The following is a 19,737-nucleotide window of genomic DNA, read 5'->3' as shown; positions in this document are numbered from 1 at the left end:
TGACACCTAATATTAACCATCACAGCATCCTAGAGGAATTCATTTTCACTATGTTTGAAATATTTTCATATTTCAAAATTGCTTGTGCAGGATCTGGATTTTAAGCAAACTTTTTTTTTTTTTATTTTTTTGAGAAAGAGTCTCGCTTTGTTTTCCAGGCTAGAGTGCAGCGGCGCGATCTTGACTCACTGAAACCTCTGCCTCCCAGGTTCAAGTGATTCTCCTGGCTTGCTGGAGTATCTGAGACTGAGTAGCTGGGACTACAGGCATATGCCACCACACCCAGCTAATTTTTCTATTTTTAGTAGAAACAGTTTTTCACCATGTTGCCTAGTCTGGTCTCAAACTCCTGACCTCAAGTGATCCACCTGCTTTGGCCTCCCAAAGTGCTAGGATTACAGGCGTGAGCCACTGCACCCGGCCAAATAAATATTTTTTAAAAATTGCTTTGGCAACGGTTTCATACAGTAGAGACTTGTGCCAGCCTGAGGCAAAACCTAATGAGAAGAGTGAGGTGGACAGATTACAGGGTCAAAGTGATATGTGTCTAATCCTCCAAAGACAGGATATCCCAGTGAAGTTCCCAAGGCAAAAGACTTCAAGGGCTGAGGACTACAGATGGGCTTTATTACTGTGAGCAGGCCAGATCATCCTTAGAAGGGTTGGGCCTTAGATGGAGCATTTTGGTTTTTGTTTTTTTGTGCAGTTTTTTTGAGTCATGGTCTTGCTCTGTCACCCAGGCAGTGGCACCATCATAGCTCACTGCAGCCTTGACCTCCTGGGCTCAAAAAATCCTCCCACCTCAGCCTCCCCAGTAGCTGGGAGTACAGGTACCTGCCACCACACTCAGTCTCACCATACTCACTACACTCAAAATATTTTTTTGGTAGAGATGGGGGTCTTACTATATTGCCCTGGCTGATCTCAAACTCTTGGCCTTAAGCAATCCTCCCACTTTAGCCTCCCAAAGAACAAGGATTACAGGCATGAGCCACCATGCCTGGCCGAGACTGAACATTTTGTATGGGACCTCTCTTCCACCAGTCCAACTTTTTTGTGTGTGGAAGAGATGGGATCTCATCATGTTGTCCAGGCTGGTTTTGAACTTCTGGGCTCAGGCAATCCTGCCTCAGCCTAGCAAAGTGCTGGAGTTACAGGCGTGAGCCGCCATGCCTGGCAGCCCAATATTTTTTGTGTGAATATGATTTAAATTATTAAGTACAGGCTAGAGCAAACAGAAGGAACTCGTAGATATAATCATTAGAAGGGTCGTACAGCTATTCATTTTTCATTTAGCATAATGAAATACTTTATTCATTCAGCATTTAATTACTAGTAGGGTTTGTGCTTCAGTGGAGAATACAGACATCAAAACACCTCTCAGCTTCAAGAGCACACATTCTAGTGGAGAAGACAAAGTTGACAAGGCATGAACACAGACAGCTTTGTGCAGAGTGTGCCAAGAGCTCAGAGGGGCTGTTGGAACATATTAGGGTGGAATTAGCTTTTCTGAGGGTGGAGAGGGACAGTAATGCTTGAGTTTGAGTTTGATTTTGGAGAAGGAAGGTACTGAAAGCAGACAGCAGAGCACATGCAAAGCCAGGTAGTTGTGAAAGAAGCCACTTGGTTCAGAGGTTAGAGTGATGCAGAGTTGAAATGTATGGTTGGAAGTAGAGTATGGGTATGATAGATGAGGCTGCAGAAGGGAGCAGGAACAGCTCGTGAAGGGCTGCCACACGTGCACTGAGGCACTTGGAATGTGGTGAATAAATGAGAAACCATAAAAAAGCTTTAGGGCTGGGCATGGTGGCTCATGCCTGTAAGCTCAGCATTTTGGGAGGCCGTGCTGGGAGGATCACTTGAGCTCAGGCGTTTGAGACCAGCCTGGGCAATATGGCAAAACCTCACCTCTACAAAAGATACAAAACTTAGCCAGGTGTGGTGGTGCGTGTCCCACAGCTACTCTGGAGGCTGAGGTGGGAGGATCATCTAAGCCTGGGAGGTCGAGGCTGCAGTGAGCCATGATAGTGCCACTGCACTCCAGCCTGGGTGACAGAGCAAGACTTCAGCACACACACACAAAAAATCTGTTAGGCCTAGAAATGCCATAATCATATTTGTATTTTAATAGATCACCAAGAATGCAGTGAGAATGATTATAAAGGGCAAGAACAACGAAGAGGGACTACTAAGAAGGCCGGAGCCATCACTTGGCATAAGTCATATGAACGCATTTCCATTATGAACAATTTAAATAGTTGAGAAGCTATTCCAGAAGGAACACATTAGCCTATGAATGGATATTTAGATTGTTTCCCATTTTCTTCTGTTACAAACTATGAATATGCTCGTACAGTTGCTCAATTAATTGCTTCCAAAAAAGATGACTTCTTAAAATGGTCTTAAAAGGCTAGATGACCATTCTCTTGGCACAGCTAACAAGATTTTTCCAGGAGTTAAGGGAAGTATAAGATGGTAAAAGTGCATTAAGATTACTTCAGACCCAATTAGTATCAGCCACAGCATGACTGAGCCCAGCACTGTGAAGATTAGCACTGATTCTATTAGAATCCAGTCTGACACTGGCACTCATATGTTGAGCACAGCATTATTCACAATAGCAAAGTCATAGAATCCACCTAAGTGTACAGTGGATTGGATAAAGAAAATGTGGTACATATACATCATGAAATACTATGCAGCCATAAAAATAATGAAATCATCTCCTCTGCCCCAGTATCTCCCAATATACGCATGTAACAAATATGCACATGTATCCTCTGGATCCAAAATAAAATTTAAAAACAAAAAAGAATGCAGTGCGAGAGGGGAAGAACTCTCGACGCTCCCAAGGATAGGCTTGGGAAGAGTAGGTGAATGAGATGGAAATGTGCTCTATTTTTCCTTCCTTGGAAAGTCTGACCTTAAAGAGGAAACTGGTGACAAGGGAAAATCAGGCTGAGGCTTTCAGAGCAATTCAGCACGTGAAGCTGATGGTGCAGGAGATGGTGTCTGGCCCCACACCCCACCACCACTGCTGCTGTTGGCCAGCTGTCAGTGGTTGGTCATGGAAGGCTATTTGATATGCAAAGCTTAAAACAAGTGGCCTCCACTCTACCCTTTCTGCGGCAGCTCTCTTCCTAGTTCACCTGTTAATCACTGAAACAACTGAAAGCCTTCCAAGGTCTAAGATCAGATTTGTTTGGGGTCATACCTTCCTTAGGTTCTGTTCCAACACCATCTGTGACAGACTGATGCTGATGTTAGTTCTCAGCAGAAATCAGCAAGGATCAAGAATTCACATTATTGGCCAGGCGCAGTGGCGCATGCCTGTAATCTCAGCGCTTTGGGAGGCCGAGGTGGGTGGATCACTTGAGGTCAGGAGTTCAAGACCAGCCTGGCCAACATGGCAAAACACTGTCTCTACTAAAAATACAAAAACTAGCTGGGCATGGTGGCACACCTGTAATCCCAGCCTCAGCCTCCCAAAGTGCTATTATTATACGCATGAGCCACCACGCCTGGTCACCCCCAGTATTTTATTTATTTATTTATTATTTTTTTGAGACAGAGGCTCACTCTGCCATCCAGCCTGGAGTGCAGTGGCACGATCTCAGCTCACTGCAAACTCTGCCTCCCGGGTTCAAAAGATTCTCATGCCTCAGCCACCTGAGTAACTGGGATTACAGGTGCATGCCACTTCACCCAGCTAATTTTTTGTATTTTTAGTAGAGACAGGGTTTCACCATGTTGGTCAGGCTGCTCTCGAACTTCTGACCTCGGGTGATCTGCCCACTTCAGCCTCCCAAAGTGCTGGGATTACAGGTGTGACCCACTGCACCTGGCCCACCCCCAGTACTTTAGAATGTGCTTTATTTGGATAGAGGATCTTTAAAGATGTAATTAAGTTAAAATAAGTTATTAGGGCCAGCCCTAATCCAATATGAGTGGTTTCCTTTGTTCGACAGAAATTATGGCAGGTGGCCAGGCATGGTGGCTCATGTCTGTAATCCCAGCACTTTGGGAGGCTGAGGTGGGCAAATCACTTAAGGCCAGGAGTTCAAGACCAGCCTGGCCAACGTGGTGAAACCCCATCTCTAATAAAATACAAAAATTAGCTTAGTATGGTGGCACACGCATGTAGTTCCAGCTACTCGGGTGTCTGAGGCAGGAGAATCACTTGAACTTGGGAGGTGGAGGGTACAGTGAGCCAAGATCATGCCACTGCACTCCAGCCTGGCAACAGGGCAAGATTATGTCTAAAAAAAGAAAAAAAGAAGAAATTACGGCAGGCCATTGTTTTGTACTGAGTTTCTGCTCTAGGACCCAACAGACCAGACCAAATCAAAATGGAGTCACTCATGCTAAATGTCACATAATCAAACTAAAACTTTAAGGAAGCAAATAGATCCCCAAATAGCCTAGTTTTTCCTGAAAATAGGAGATTCCAGTCAGCATAATAAGAAAGTCCGCTCTGCTTTAAACTTTAGAAAAAAAGTAACCTGAAGTAATCTGTTGTTAACCAATCAGTTTTGTTTTGTGTTTTTGAGAGAGGGTCTCACTCTGTCACCTGGGCTGGAGTGCAGTGGTATGATCAAGGCTTTCTGCAGCCTCAACCTCCTGGGCTCAAGTGATCCTCCCACCTCAGCCTCCCAAGTAGCTGGGACTACAGACACATGCCACCACGCCTAGCTAATTTTTAAATTTTTTTGTGAAGATGAGGGTCTCCTTTTGTTGCGCAGATTGGCCTCAAACTCCACCTCAGCCTTCCAAAGTACTGGGATTACAGGCATGAGTCACTGCACCTGGCAACCAATCCGTTTTTTTCTATTGTTCTGTTTCCTTGTTCCCACTTTACAAAACTCACTGTTCTGACTTTGTCCAGTGGGAGCTCTCATTCTGTTTTGTAGAATGGAGGCTGCCTTGATTCATGAATTGTGAATAAAAGCCATTAGATCTATAACTAAATATGTTGTAATTTTGTCTTTTGATACCACATAAGAAAAGGAAAATAAGACACAGACAGGTACAGATAGAAGACCATGTGGAGACACAGGGAAAAGACAGCCATCTACAAACCAAGGAGAGAGGACTTACAAGAAACCAACCCTGCTGATACCTTGATCTGACTTTTAGCATCCAAAATTGTGAGAAAATGAATTTCTGTTCCTTCAGCCACTCAGTCTGTGGTACCTTGTTATAACAGCCCTAGCAAAATACACCTGCATTTTCACTCTTCTTTGCCCCTACATATGGCCGGGAGAATACAGTGGTGCAATCTTGGCTCACCACAACCTCTGCTTTCCAGGTTCAAGCGATTCTCCCGCCTCAGCCTCCTGAGCAGCTGGGACTACAGGCACGCACCACCACGCTCAGTGAATTTTTGTATTTTTTTAGTAGAGATGGGGTTTTGCCCTGTTGGCCAGGTTGGGCAGGCTGGTCTCAAATTCCTAACCTCAGGTGATCCACTTGACTCAGTCTCCCAAAGTGCTGGGATTATAGGTGTGAGCCACTGCCCTTGGCCCTATAAAGGCACCCATAAGATTTATACTTAGATGTCATCAGTCCCTCTCAGAAATATGATGCTTTTTCTCCAGTTACAGATTTCACAACTAGAACAGACTCTAGACCAGAGATCCCAAACTGGTACCTATGGGTTGAATCTGGTCACAAACATTTTGTTTTGGTCCCCACAATATTAAAAAAAAAATTTTAGGCCGGGCACAGTGGCTCATGCCTGTAATCCCAGCACTCTGGGAGGCTGAGGCAAGCGGATCATGAGATCAGGAGATCAAGACCATCCCAGCTAACATGGTGAAACCCTGTCTCTACTAAAAATACAAAAAATTAGCCGGGCATGGTGGCAGGCACCTGTAGTCCCAGCTACTCAGGAGGCTGAGGCAGGAGAATGGCGTGAACCCGGGAGGTGGAGCTGGCAGTGAGCCGAGATCGTGCCACTGCACTCTAGCCTGGGCGACAGATCGAGACTCCAACTCAAAAAAAAAAAAAATTAATGGTGGTGAACATTTAAAACTTGAGGGCAGCCAGGCATGGTGGCACACACCAGTAATCCTAGCACTTTGTGATCCAACTGACTCGGCCTCCCAAAGTGCTAGGCTTCTCTTAGAAAACAAGCCTTGGCTTCACTAAGCCTTTCTGGTAACAGCCTGTTGTAGTGAAGTAGTCGTACTCTCTGTAGAAGGAGCACATACCCTCCACTAACCTACAGTCTCCATCCGGCCTACTGTTCACCATCTGCATCTATGACTCTTGTCAACTAAAAAGGACGAAAATGTGTTCTCCTCCTCCCTTCAGAATGTCTTCTCAATAGCAAGAGATATGGAAGTTATGATTGTGATATTTCCTTTGAATTTTGTTCAACTACCACATTTGATATTTTACCTGATTAAAAGCTGAGCATGAAACTGAGAGCATGATACCATGAGAAAGTGTCACTGAAGCGTGGAGAGCTGAGGCTTAGGGAAGACTGAAGACTGAAAGTCAGAGGACTAGCTGACCTTAGCCTCTGGCAGCCTGACCAAACGTTCGAAGTAATTAGCAGCTTGGCATGCCAATAGTATTGCATCTACCAAGGGTAACTGAAATTGCCAAAGGCAATGAGGAAATATTGCCTCAAGTTCTCCAGGACTGAAAGCAAGTAGAATCAGGCACAGTGCATGGCAGAGGACGCTGTCTCTCTGTCATGCTTCTCTGAGATGAATTGATACTACTGGGCCGTGGTCTGCATGAAATGCGTTCATCTGTTCATTTCCTAGAACATGTGAAAAATTTGTTTAAGATCTGACCAGTTATTTCTAAAACATTAGGAATGGCTCAGAAGAGCTAAAACAGTTTTTTGTTTTTGTTTTTGTTTTTTGAGAGAGAGAGTCTCGCTCTGTCACCCAGGCTGGAGTACAGTGGCAAGATCTTGGCTCACGGCAACCTCTGCCTCCCAGGTTCAAGGAATCCTCCTGCTTCAACCTCCCAAGTAGCTGGGACTATAGCATGCACTACCACACCTGGCTAATTTTTGTATTTTTAGTACAAACAGGTTTCACCAAAACCCCATGTTGGGCAGGCTGGTCTCAAACTCCTGACCTCAGGTGATCCACCCACCTCAGCCTCCCAAAGTGCTGGGATTACAGGCATGAGCCACTGTGCCCAGCCAGAAGAGCTAAAATAGGTTTTGTTGCAGGTCAGAGGGCTATGACTTGCAAGACATGAACAACTATAATTGCCATAAAAAGAACAGTTTATGAGGAGCCAAAATGGCCTCACAGATGGAAGGAAAGGGCAGAATGTCCTTTTATGCCATGCCCATTGTACTGAGCAACTTTTCACCAAGTCACATTGTGTCCAGAGTTTGTTCCTTCCGGTGGGTTCGTGGTCTCGCTGACTTCAAGAATGAAGCTGCGGACCTTCACAGTGAGTGTTACAACTCTTAAAGATGGCACGGACCCAAAGAGTGAGCAGCAGGAGATTGACACTGAGAAGGCCCCACCAGTGTCCAGGAGGAAGTCAATTTCCTGGCCCTCAATGGTTAAACATACCCAGGGCTCAGTGAAGGTGATGACATGAGCTGGTGCTTGCCCCAGGCACCCTCAGTCCTGTTGTTGGATCATCTGGTTGGGGGCTTCTGGCCCAGAGAACCTTTGTCCTCTGGGGCAGTGTGCCTTCCAGTGATTGCCTCGGCATAGCGGACATGGGCGAGGGGGTGGCTTGTTTCTCAATGGACAATTTTTTTTAAGGTGTCCTTGCAAACCACACTGGTGAAAAGCCCTACTGGGTTATTGGCCTACTCCATTTTCTGTCCTCTCTGAACTACCAAGGTTTGTTTGTCTGAGGGCCATGACTAAGGCTGTGGCCTTTCTCTGATCTCACTTTTCCTTCTCAGCCTATTCCTCTTGGTCCCTACTATAGAACACCGAGGTTGCTAGGTTTAATAATGCCTCCAGATTTTGTTCAGGGCCCAGGGCTCGCTTTTGGAGCTTTCTCCTGATATCTGCGGCTGATTGGGTAATAAACTTATCTTTGAGGATCAATTGACCCTCAACGGAGTTGGGTGACAGGGGAGTATATTTTCTTAAGGCCTCCCATAGCCACTTGAGGAACGGGGAAAGATTTTCTTCCTTTCCTCGAGTTATGGTGGATATCATTAAATAATTCATGGGCTTTTTCCTAATTCTCCTTAACCCTTCCAGAACACAGGTCAGCAGATGTTTGTGACTCCAGTCTCCATGATCTGAGTCAAGGTCCCAGTGGGGATTCATACTGGGGATGGCTTGCTGACCGGTAGGGAATTTGTTCCTTTCTTCAGCTGTCATTCTATCATTTACTTGACTAAGATGCCAGGTATCTCCAAACTCTCAGGCTGCAGCCAAAGCTGCATTCTTTTCGTTAAAGGCCAGGGTTTGATCTAACAATAGCATGACATCTCTCCAAGTGAGGTTGAAGGTTTGCCCTAGACCCTGTAAGACATCTATATACCTATCAGGATCATCCAAAAACTTCCCCAGGTCTACCTTGATCTGCTTTAAAGCAGAGAGGGAGAAAGGGACATGTACCCAGGTTGGGCCAAATTCCCCTCCCCCTACAGATTGAAGGGGACATAACTGATAGCCTGGGGGTTTTTGCGGTCCCTTGGAGATTTCTTTGCTTGTTTCCTCCTGGGCAGGGGAGATTAGAGGAGGCTTATCATTAATAGGAAGGGGAGCTGTAGGGTGGCCAGGATATGGAGGTAAGCTGAGAGGTCCTCCTGTGAAATGTAAATTGCAAGCTTTGCATAGTTGCGGATTATTCTTCAATGAAAAGAAAGCTTGGACATAAGGTATTTCACTCCATTTGCCTTCCCTCTTACAGAAAAGGTCAAGCTGCAGGATAGTATTGTAATTTATACTTCCCTCAGGTGGCCATTTTTCCCCATCAGAGAGAGAATATTGGGGCCAGGCCATAGTGCAGAAAAAATAAGCTGCTTCTTTTTCAGGGTTTGTGGGTCAAATTGGTCCCAATGGCTTAAGATGCATTTCAAGGGTGAGCCTGTTGATGCCTGAGTGTTTCCCATCTGAAAGAAAAAACCGCCCGTGGTTTTGGTTTGTTTGTTTCCCACCCCCTTGCCCCACCCAAGAACCCACAACGGTCCCTGGACCCTGCTGCTCAGAATAGTTGCACTCACCGATGCAGCAGCAGATTCCCCTCTTGCCCAAGAACTCTCAACTGTCCCTGGACCATGCTGATCAGAATAGTTGCGCTCACTGAAGCAGCAGCAGAAACACTAGTTTTCCTCCTAGACCACAAAGAGGACCGAGGAAGGTCAGATTTAGTGGCCCTTACCGATGCATTTTCGAAAACCTGCACTCTTGCTCTTCCTCTTAGACTACAAAGAGGACCGAGAAAAAATCAGATTTAGTGGCCCTTACCAACACATTCTCAAAAACCTGTTAAAGAGTCCTAAGCATTTTCTCCTGTTAGCATTAGGACCTTAACCTTGTCCTTTAAAGATTATATGCCTCAAAATGGAGTAGAGGGCCATACCCTGAGAGAGGGAAGAGATCTCCAGGGTTAGAAGAGTGACTCCTTTTGTTTTCACTTCTCATCAAATGAATAGGAAGGATATAATTTCTGAGGCTCCCCGTATCCTAGCTTCGGGAATAGCTTTTGTTAGACCTGCTAGTCTGAGGAGGGATCTTAAAATTCCAGATAGTGCCCCCTCCCCGATGGGGCTTTGGGCGAAAAATTATGTCTTTCTGATTGGTGAGCCCGGGTACCTAAAGAAGGGAACAGAGTCCTGAAATTTATACTAGAAATCATTCTTATAGGAGAAACTAGAAAAGCACCAGAGACAAGGAGTGGTTTTTAGAAGTGGGACTAGCCTCGGAGAAGAGAGGCAGGAGGAAGTTTGTCTGACTGATGTTAGGACCCAGGAGGGAAACGTCAGGATAGATAGGATAGATGGGCGACTCTTACTTGGGCGATGTGACTTTGAGAGTTCTGCTCACGTCTACAGGGTCAACCAACTTTTTGTCAGGACCCTGGAGCTGAATGGCTTTCCTCTCTGTCGTCCCTCAGCTCAGCCCAGAAATACAGGAAAAGTGGAAGCTGGTTCCACGCAAACCAATGCTCCCAACTCCAAAGAGTTGGGGGTTGTTAGAGAGCCCTTTCCCAGAAAGTCTGACACCCGTGTCTTTAGTCCAGTGGCTGTGCTAGTCACTTTAAACTGGCCGACAGGTGCCCAGTGTTTAGCCCCTGAATTCTAAGGAAAAATAGGACAGAATAGCAAGCAAAAGGGGTCCGATGGTACTGACCATGTGGTGAAATCCCCAACAAGCCCCCAGGATGTGTTCAGAGTTTATTCTTTCTGGTGGGTTCGTGGTCTTGCTGACTTCAAAAATGAAGCTGTGGACCTTTGCAGTGAATGTCACAGCTCTTAAAGGTGGCATAGACCCAAAGAGTGAGCAGCAGCAAGATTTATTGTGAAGAGCAAAAGAACAAAGCTTCCAAAGCATGGAAAGGGACCCGAGCAGGTTGCCACTGCTGGCTGGGGTGGCCAGCTTTTATTCCCTTATTTGTCCCTGCCCATGTCCTGCTGATTGGTCCATTTTACAGAGTACTGATTGGTTCATTTTACAGAGTGCTGATTGGTCCATTTTACAGAGTGCTGATTGGTCCATTTTACAAACCTCTAGCTAGCTACAGAACGCTGATTGGTGCATTTTTACAGAGCACTGATTGGTGCATTTTACAAAACCTCTAGCTAGCTACAGAGCACTGATTGTTGTGTTTTATAATCCTCTTGCAAGACAGAAAAGTTCTCCAAGTCCCCACTCAACCCAGGAAGCCCAGCTGGCTTCACCTCTCAGTATGGTTGTCCAATTCCATTTTAAAGCTGTAGTGGCCAAGCATGGTGGCCTATGTCTGTAATCACAGCATTTTGGGAGGTTGAGGCAGGAGAATCATTTGAGCCCAGAAGTTTGAGACCAGCCTGGGCAACATATCAAGACCCCATCTCAGCTAGGCATGGTGGCTCATACCTGTAATCCCAGCACTTTGGGAAGCCGAGGCAGGTGGATCATCTGAGGTCAAGAGTTCGAGACCAGTTTCACCAATATGGTGAAATCCCATCTCTATTAAAAATATAAAAAATATAAAAATTAGCCAGGTGTGGTGGCGCATGCCTGTAGCTACTCAGAAGGCTGGGACAGGAGAATTGCTTGAATCCAGGAGGCAGAGGTTGCAGTGAGCCGAGATTGTGCCACTGCACTCCAGCCTGGGCAACACAGCGAGACTCCCTCTCAAAAAAAAAAAAAACAAAAAAAAAAAACACACAAAAAGCATTTCTACAAAGTAAAAAAATTAGCTGCATAGAGCCTTCCAAGGTGCAGTTCCTTCCCTGCCAGGGGCTTTCTGGGCACATCCTTCTATCTCCTTTATGAAGATTCATGATGCACATTAGCACAGTAAATTCCCCAAGAAATTCTGCAATAAAGGAACCAGTCTCACTTAAAATAAAATTAGTATTTTTCAAATGTATGAAATCACAGCAAGAAAAATTTTAAATCAAGTAACACCTATTAATACCCCACAATATTGTGTGGAGTACATATTGAAAAGTGCTCCCCTAGTGTTTGCCTTTTTTTTCTTTTGGTAAAGGGATGCAGTTTTTTCAAAAGAAATATTGGCACATGCCCTCTCACATTAATCAACGTTCTCCGTCAAATGAGTCATTTCATGGAAACAATACACTCACATACCATCTCAAAAGCTGATCCACATGAGCGCTCCCTGGAATTCATAACCCTGACATTTCATGCTAGTAAGCATTAGTTGCCTTCTCTCTCCTTTCCCATGGCAACCCCTGGCATTCGCCACTTGACGATGGAAAGGTCACGTGACTGCAGTTAAATCTGTGCATTTTATTGAAACTGTGAGCAAAATACTACCTGCACTAGCCAAATGAGTCTAAAAACGGACAAAAAGGACACATAGCTTTAAAATAAATGCGTTCTCATTTTATAATACAGTTTTAAAGGCTCCAGTGAAATACTTTTAAGTTCAATAGGGATTCAAGGGAAAGTTGTGGAGAGAAGCAAACAATGGGAGGGAAGTTTCATTTTATCAAAATCGGAATAAAATAGACTCTTTTTCTCCTTTCCCATCCTCCATTCCTCCTCTCAAATAAAAACACCAACTGTGTCTATTTCTTTCACTCCCACTACAAGCTTTGAGCTTGGCAGGGGAGTGTTTGAAGAGAAATGCTGCTCTCTTGGAGCCCTTTAGCTGAATCACTCCATCAGAGTGGGAAATCACAAAAGGATTTCTGCCTAAACTGCAGGCGAGTGTGGTGGGAGGTAGAGGATCTCTTGATTAATTGAAACTTTGTTTCAGCAAAGTAGTAAAACCTATTACCAATGTGAACACTTTGTCTTCTCTTTCTTCCTTTTCTTTCTTTTCTCTTTTTTTTTTTTTTTGAGACGGAGTTTTGCTCTTGTTGCCCAGGCTGAAATGCAGTGGTGCAATCTTGGCTCACTGCAACCTCCGCCTCCTGGGTTCAAGCGATTCTTCTGCCCCAGCCTCCTGAGTGGCTGGGATTACAGGCATGCGCCACCACGCCTGGCTAATTTTGTATTTTTAGTAGAGACGGGGTTTCCCCATGTTCGTCAGGCTGGTCTCGAACTCTGGACCTCAGGTGATCCGCCCACCTTGGCCTCCCAAAGTGCTGGGATTACAGGTGTGAACCGCAACGCCCGGTCTCGTTTTCTTTTTTTAAGAAATTGTGGGTTCACAACCTTATTCTCAGTGGGAACTTTTTTCCTGGCTGCATTCCTCCCTGTGTTGACCTCCTCTCATGGGATTAGCACTGTTTCCCGCACCCCTGCTCCCTGCTACCCTGCCCCGAGTTTCTCTGTGGCCTATCCTCCCATTCATTCCAGCTGCGGGTTCTTGTGCTTCAAGGAAACTAATCATACTTCCCTTTCTTGCATGTCAGGGTTAGAGAGAGAAAATAAAAACAGGCAGCATTTGTTCTAGTGCACTAGACATCAGGCACTCTTTTTTTTTTTTTTTTTTTTTTTTTTTTTTGAGACAGGGTCTCGCTCTGTCATCCAGGTTAGCTAAAGTGCAATGGCACAGTCTTGGCTCACTGCAACCTCTGACTCAAGCAATCCTCCCTCCTCAGCTTACCTAGTAGCTGGGACTACAGGCACATGCCACCTCACCCAGCTAATTTTTTTTTTTTTTTTTTTTTTAGATGGAGTTTCGCTCTGTCACCCAGGCTGGAGTGCAGTGGTGCGATCTCAGCTCACTGCAACCTCCTTCTCCTGGGTTGAAGCAATTCTCATGCCTCAGCCTCCCGAGTAGCTGGGACTACAGGTGCATACCACCATGCCCGGCTAGTTTTTGTATTTGTAGTAGAGATGGAGTTTCACCATGTTGGCCAGGCTGGTCTCAAACTCCTGACTTCAAGTGATCCTCCCTTCTCGGCCTCTCAAAGTGCTGGGATTACAGGTGTGAGCCGCCACTCCTGGCCCCATAATTTTTGTATTATTTTGTAGAGATGGGGTTTCACCATGTTGTCAAGTCTGATCTTGAATTTCTAGGCTCAAACAATTACCTGCCTTGGCCTCCCAAAGTGCTGGGATTACAGGTGTGAGCCATCATGCCTGGCCTTCTACATGTTTATTTCATCCTATTTTTCCATTTTACAGATGAAAAAACTGAGGCTTACCAAGGCAAGTAACCTCCCCAGGATCATATGCACTAAGTGGCAGAGCCAGGATTTGAAGGCTTGTGCCAAAGTTCATGTTCTTAACCACTGTAATAAATTCATCCACTCATTCAACAAATGTGTCAAGCAATGGTCAAGTATTGGGGACACTGTAGTGGGGAAAAAAAAGAATCAAGTCTTTCTTCACAGAGCTTACATTCTAGTAAGGAGACAGACAATGCATAACAAAGCATATAATGTTGGCCAGGCGCAGTGGCTCAGGCCTGTAATCCCAGCCCTTTGGGAAGCCAAGGCGGGTGGATCACCTGAGGTCAGGAGTTCGAGACCAGCCTGGCCAGCATGGCAAAACCTCGCCTCTACTAAAAATACAAAAATTAGCTGGGCATGGTGGCGGGTGCCTGTAATCCCAGCTACTTGGGAGGCTGAGGCAGGAGAATGGCTTGAACCCAGGAGGCAGAGGTTGCAGTAAGGCAAGATCATGCCATCACACTCCAGCCTGGGCAACAGAGGAGACTCCCTCTCAGAAAAAAAAAAAAAAAAAAAAAAATGTCAAGTGCTATGAAGAAAACTAAAGCACAGTAAAGGGATAGAGTCTAATGGGTAGGAACTGCTACTCTGTATAGAGTGGTCAGGGAAGGTCTCTAGGAGGAGATGACACTGAAGCAGAGATGGCCTTAGGTATCTACATTTTCACACTGACACCCACAAACTGGGTGATTTCAGGTAATGTTCTTAGAATTCTACATTTATCGTACATACTCTGATGGGTCTCTTTTGATTAGAATTTCTAACTTGAAAACTCCATTGCATTTGGGAGACAAAGCTGGCATTCTCCCACAGAAATATGTTGAATGTCTTCAGAAATATGTTGTTTGATGTGTCTTCAGAGATGTCCCTAGCAGAAGGGTGCCCTCACCAAACACCAACATTCATTTTACTTAGCAGGTAGCCCTACCCTTCTAAACAATGGCTAACAGTTGCTGAACACTTAGCTCATCCTGCGTCAGACCAGAGTCTAAGTGCTTTAAATGACATGAGTCATTTCATTTAATGCTGACAACCCCTCAAAGAGAGAGACTGGCTTGGCTGCCATAGCAAAATACCATAGACTGGGTGGCTTAAACAACAGCAATTTATTTTTTCACAGTTCTGGCGGCTGATAGTCCAAGGTCAAGATACCAGCATGGTCAGTTTCTGATGGCGGCTCTTTTCCTAGGTTGCAGGTAGCTGTCTTCTCCAAGTGCCCTCACGTGGCAGGGGTGGTGAGGGCTGGGGCATGGTACATGCTAGCTTTCTGGTGTCTCTTCTTACAAGGGCACTAATCCAATCATTAGGACCTCATCAAAACATAAGTGTCTCCCAAAGGCCCTATCTCCAAATACCATTGCATAGAAGTTAGGCCTTCATTGTAGAAATTTGGGGAATAACACAGTTACTCCTATTTTATAGGTGATGAAACAGGCACAAAGAGGTTAGGTAACTTGCCTAAGGTCACAGGGAGTGGAATCCGCGTGTCAGTCTGATAGAAGAGACCATGATCTTGACCACTATGCATACGCAGCTTCTCTCCATGGGCAGGGCACCCTCATCTCTTACCCAGCTAGACTGGTAGGGAAGGCACAGAGATGAAGTACACATCCTTCTTTGATGGCTTTCAAAAAAGTACATTTCTTTATCTTCCTTATTCAAACAGTATGTCCTCCTCTCTCTTTGGATGCTGAATGTAACAGTCAAACTCAGATCCTATTGTAAAACATTTTTGATAAAAAGTTTTGGCTTTAAAACAAAGCAAAACAAAACATCTATCCTACCAACTCCCATGGGCATGACTCCACAAGCATTATAACCTTCTGATAATAATTTAGTTTATCTTGCCGAGTTTCTTACACCGAATGTGCTGACACTCAAACCTCAGTACTCTAGACGGTATTTTTTTTTTTTTTTTTTTTGAGACAGAGTCTTGTTCTGTCATCCAGACGGAAATACACTGGTGTGATCTCAGTTCACTGCAGCCTCAACCTCCTGGGCTCAAGCAGTCCTCCCACCTCAGCCTCCCAAGTAGCTGGGACTGTAGGCATGTGCCACCACACTCAGCTCATTTTTGTTTTTTTACTAGAGACGAGTTTTGCCAGTTGCCCAGTGTGGTCTCAAACTCCTGAGCTCAAATGATCCGCCCTCCTTGGCCTCTCCCGGGTCCAAGCGATTCTGCTGCCTCAGCCTCCCGAGTAGCTGGGATTACAGGCATGAGCCACCACACCTGGATAATTTTGTATTTTTAGTAGAGACAGGGTTTCACTATGTTGGTCAGGCTGGTCTCGAACTCCCGACCTCAGGTGACCCGCCCGCCTCAGCCTCCCAAAGTGCTGGGATTACAGAAGTGAGCCACCACACCCGGCCAGTAATTTCTAATCTTATAGCTAATTTGTTAGTCCTGCAAAGGCAGACTGGTCCCCAGGCTAAAAGAGGGGTCTTTTCGGGAAAGGGCGATTATCAATTTTGTTTCAGAGTAAAACCATGAACTGAATTCCTTCCTAAAGTTAGTTTGGCCTGTGTCCAGGAATGAACAAGGACAGCTTAAAGGCTAGAAGCAAGATGGAGTCAGGTCTGATTCCTTTCACTGTCATAATTTCCTTAGTTATAATTTTGCTAAGGTAGTTTCACTATTGCAAATCCAGTCCATTTGCAGTACTGTAGCCCCATCCCAGACACAGCTTGGATCCATTTACTTCTCTCTATCCCCACTGCCACCACTCTAGTCCAAGCCGCTATGATCTCTGCCCTTATTCCCTATAATATCCTCCTACCTAGTCACCCCGCTTCCTCTTTTTCTCCCACTAAAATTAATTCTCCATGTGGCAGCTAGAGAATTTGTTTTTTAAAAAATAGCATTATTGCAATATAATTCATCCACCATAAATTCACCCATTTAAAGTATACAATCAAGTGAGTTTTCATATACTTACAAGATTGTACAACCATCACTATTATCTAATTTTAGAACATTTTTATTACCCCCACCCCCAGAAAACCCCATACTCATTAGCAGTCATTTCCCATTCCTCCTTTCTCCTATCCCTAGCAACCACTCATCTACTTTCTATCTCGATGGATTTGCCTATTCTGGACATTTCACATAAATGGAAGCATACAGTATGTGACATTTTTGCGTCTTGCATCTTTCACTTAGAATCATGTTTTTTATATTTTTTTCCCACAAGCTTTTTTCCACTTTTATATTTATTTATGTATTTATTTAAAGAGACAGGTCTTCTATGTTGCCCAGGCTACCCTCAAACTCCTGGGCATAAGTGATTCCCCCCATCTCAGCTTCCCAAGTAGCTGGGACTACAGGTGTGCATGACCACACCTGGTTTTCCATTATTTGTCTTTGTTTTTTTTTTTTTTTTTTGAGATGGAGTCTCACTCTGTTGCCCAGGCTGGAGTGGTATGATCTCAGCTTACTGCAACCTCCGCCTCCCAGGTTCAAGCAATTCTCCCGCCTCAGCCTCCAGAGTAGCTGGGATTACAGGTGTGCACCACCATGCCCAGCTAATTTTTGTATTTTTAATAGAGATGGGGTTTCGCCCTGTTGGCCAGGCTGGTCTCGAACTCCTGACCTCAGGTGATCCACCAGCCTCAGCCACCCAAAGTGCTGGGATTACAGGCGTGAACCACCGTGCCTGGCCTACATACCACAAATTCTTTACCCATTCATCTGTTAATGGACACAGGCTGGTTCCATATTTATGCTATTGTGATAGTGTTCCAGTAAGCACGTGAGAGCAGGTACCCTTTTGATATGTTGATTTCTTTCCCTTTGGATAGATACTCAGTAGTGGGATTGCTGGGTTGTACGGTAGGTTTATTTATTTATTTATTTATTTTTGAGACAGAGTCTCGCTCTGTTGCCTAGGCTGGAGTGCAGTGGCATAATCTCGGCTCACTGCAAGCTCCACCTCCCAGGTTCATGCCATTCTCCTGCCTCAGCCTCCCGAGTAACTGGGACTACAGGCACCTGCCACCACACCCGGCTAATTTTTTGTATTTTTAGTAGAGATGGGGTTTCACCGTGTTAGCCAGGATGGTCTCAATCTCCTAACCTCGTGATCCGCCCACCTCAGCCTCCCAAAGTGCTGGGATTACAGGCGTGAGCCACCATGCCTGGCCGGTTTTTGTTTTTTTGTTTTTTCTTTCTTTCGTTGAGACTGAGTCTTGCTCTTGTTGTCCAGGCTGGAGCGCAGTGGCGCAATCTCAGCTTTTAGTAGGATGAGCCGCAAACAAAACCTCTCAGACACCAAGTTGTAGAAGGAAGGGCTTTATCCAGCTGGGAGCATCAGCAAGCTACTGCCTCAAAACCTGAGCTCCCCAAGTGCACAATTTCTGTCCCTTTTAAGGGCTCATGACACTAAAGATTTCACATGAAAGGGTCGTGATTGATTTGAGCAAACAAGCGGTACATGACAGGGGCTGCATGTACCGGTGGTCAGAGAGAAACAGAACAGGGCAGGGAGTTTCACAGTGTTCTGCTGCACAATGTCTGGAATCTATGAATAACATCGGTTTCTAAGTTATGAGTTGATTTTTAACTACTGAGTTTAGGCCAGGCAGGCCCAGGCCTGGTTTCGGGCCTGGTGCTGGGCTGCCTGTCTTTGGTTTTACTTCCTTGCTGTTTTTTTCTTTTTTTCTTAAAACAGGTACTGAGTATAAAACAATATGAGAGGGTCTCTCTCTTTCCTCAGGCTCACTGCAACCTCCGCCTCCCAGGCTCAAGTGATTCTTCTGTCTCAGCCTCTCAAGTAGCTGGGATTACAGGCACACACCACCATGCCCGGTTAATTTTTGTATTTTTAGTTGAGAAGGGGTTTCACCATGTTGGCCAGGCTGGTCTCGAACTCCTGACCTCAAGTGATCCGCCCACCTCGGCCTCCCAAGTGCTGGGATTACAGGCGTGAGCCACCGTGCCCGGCCTCAAGTCATGTTATTATAAACTAAAATTAACAATTAGGAGAGACTTTAGAAATCTACCCATGCACTCTCGTTTTACAAATCCAAAACCAAGGCCTAAACAAGGTGAAAGATTTGTCTGGGGTCTGGAAGAGTACCTAGCTCTGTTCTGAGATCTCTAATTTCCATGACAGCTTCTTTTTAATTTATAATAATGATTGGCTTTACTCCAATGTCATGCTTGCCCCCCCACCCCACCCCAAGTAACTAAAACGTACAGATGTTTGCTTCGTTCTTGTACTTTCTTATTTTTGTAAGCTTTCTTCCTAAAATGCCTGGAACAGCCCCTCAAATGGAAGGCTAGGACGTGGTTAGGAAGGCGGGCACTCACACACCAGAAGGGAACTCTCTAGTGCTGCTGGCTCCTTTGTTTCTTCCTCCTTCACTGTCCGGGTTCCTCGTTCCGTTGCGGCGCCCTCCCTCGCCCTCCCTCGCCCTCCCTCGCCCTCCCTCGCCCATCAGCCAGTCGCCCAGCTACCAGCTCCCAGAGCCTCCGCCTCCTTCAGGGACCGGCCGCCCTGACCCAAGATGGCGCCAGACGCTTCGGCTGTGAGGGAAGTGAGCTCACGCTACTCCGGAAGGGAAGGCGGGAAGGGAGTGGGGGGCGGGGGGTGGCTGACCCGCTGTGGGGCTGTGGGGCTGTGGGTGGGGCGGCGGCCGTGGCCCTGGCATTCGCGCTTGGGTCTGGAGATAGCGCGAGAGACTCACCGGCTCCTGGGAACCCAGTCGAGGGCCCGGGCCAGGGGCATAAGAGGAAGTTGTCCCGAGTGGCTCGCCTCTGGCCCTGGGAGAGGCGGCCCCGGGAGCCGGCGTCCCGCCCCCGGCGGCCTCATTCCCCGACCCTCCTCCCCGGCTGCGCGCGCCGGCCCTGGCTGTATCTCGGGGGCTGCGGCGGGAACTGCCGAGCGGGCTTGACTGGACCCACTGCCTGAGGACCTGCGGAGGAGACGAGGGAGCGCGGCAGGTCAGCCCCGAGGTTAGGCCGCGGGTCCCCTGTCCCTGGCGCTCCGTCC

The 19,737-nt window shown here is 46.1% G+C and overlaps 2 protein-coding genes and 1 long non-coding RNA gene across 4 annotated transcripts in view; 1 reads left to right on the top strand and 2 right to left on the bottom strand.

Moving 5' to 3' along the window:
- LOC104005724 (olfactory receptor 1B1-like) overlaps positions 1–19,737 on the bottom strand; it is a 98,767-nt gene that overhangs the window by 78,905 nt on the left and 125 nt on the right. The window contains exon 2 of the mRNA XM_054681367.2: positions 19,433–19,660. Coding sequence (XP_054537342.1) covers positions 19,433–19,660 — 228 coding nt within the window. The remainder of the gene's footprint in view (positions 1–19,432; positions 19,661–19,737) is intronic.
- LOC107970746 (uncharacterized) lies at positions 14,835–19,142 on the bottom strand. Its single transcript, XR_001713587.2, has 2 exons — positions 19,060–19,142; positions 14,835–15,463 (listed from the first exon to the last, which is right to left on the bottom strand). It is a non-coding gene; the product is annotated as an uncharacterized LOC107970746 (long non-coding RNA).
- Positions 17,546–19,737, top strand: part of OSBPL11 (oxysterol binding protein like 11) — a 69,023-nt gene continuing 66,831 nt past the window's right edge. The window contains exon 1 of one of the 2 annotated variants that reach the window (XM_009446343.5): positions 17,546–19,688. The gene's annotated coding sequence lies outside the window, so the exon portion shown is untranslated. Of the gene's footprint in view, positions 19,701–19,737 lie in introns of both variants that reach the window. The other variant, XM_063807072.1, reaches the window with a different exon arrangement.

This window comes from Pan troglodytes, chromosome 2 (genome assembly GCF_028858775.2).
Source record: "Pan troglodytes isolate AG18354 chromosome 2, NHGRI_mPanTro3-v2.0_pri, whole genome shotgun sequence".
In the NCBI taxonomy this organism is placed as follows: Eukaryota; Metazoa; Chordata; class Mammalia; order Primates; family Hominidae; genus Pan; species Pan troglodytes.
The sequence above is the reverse complement of the archived record's forward strand: the minus strand, read 5'-3'. Positions and strand labels throughout refer to the sequence as shown.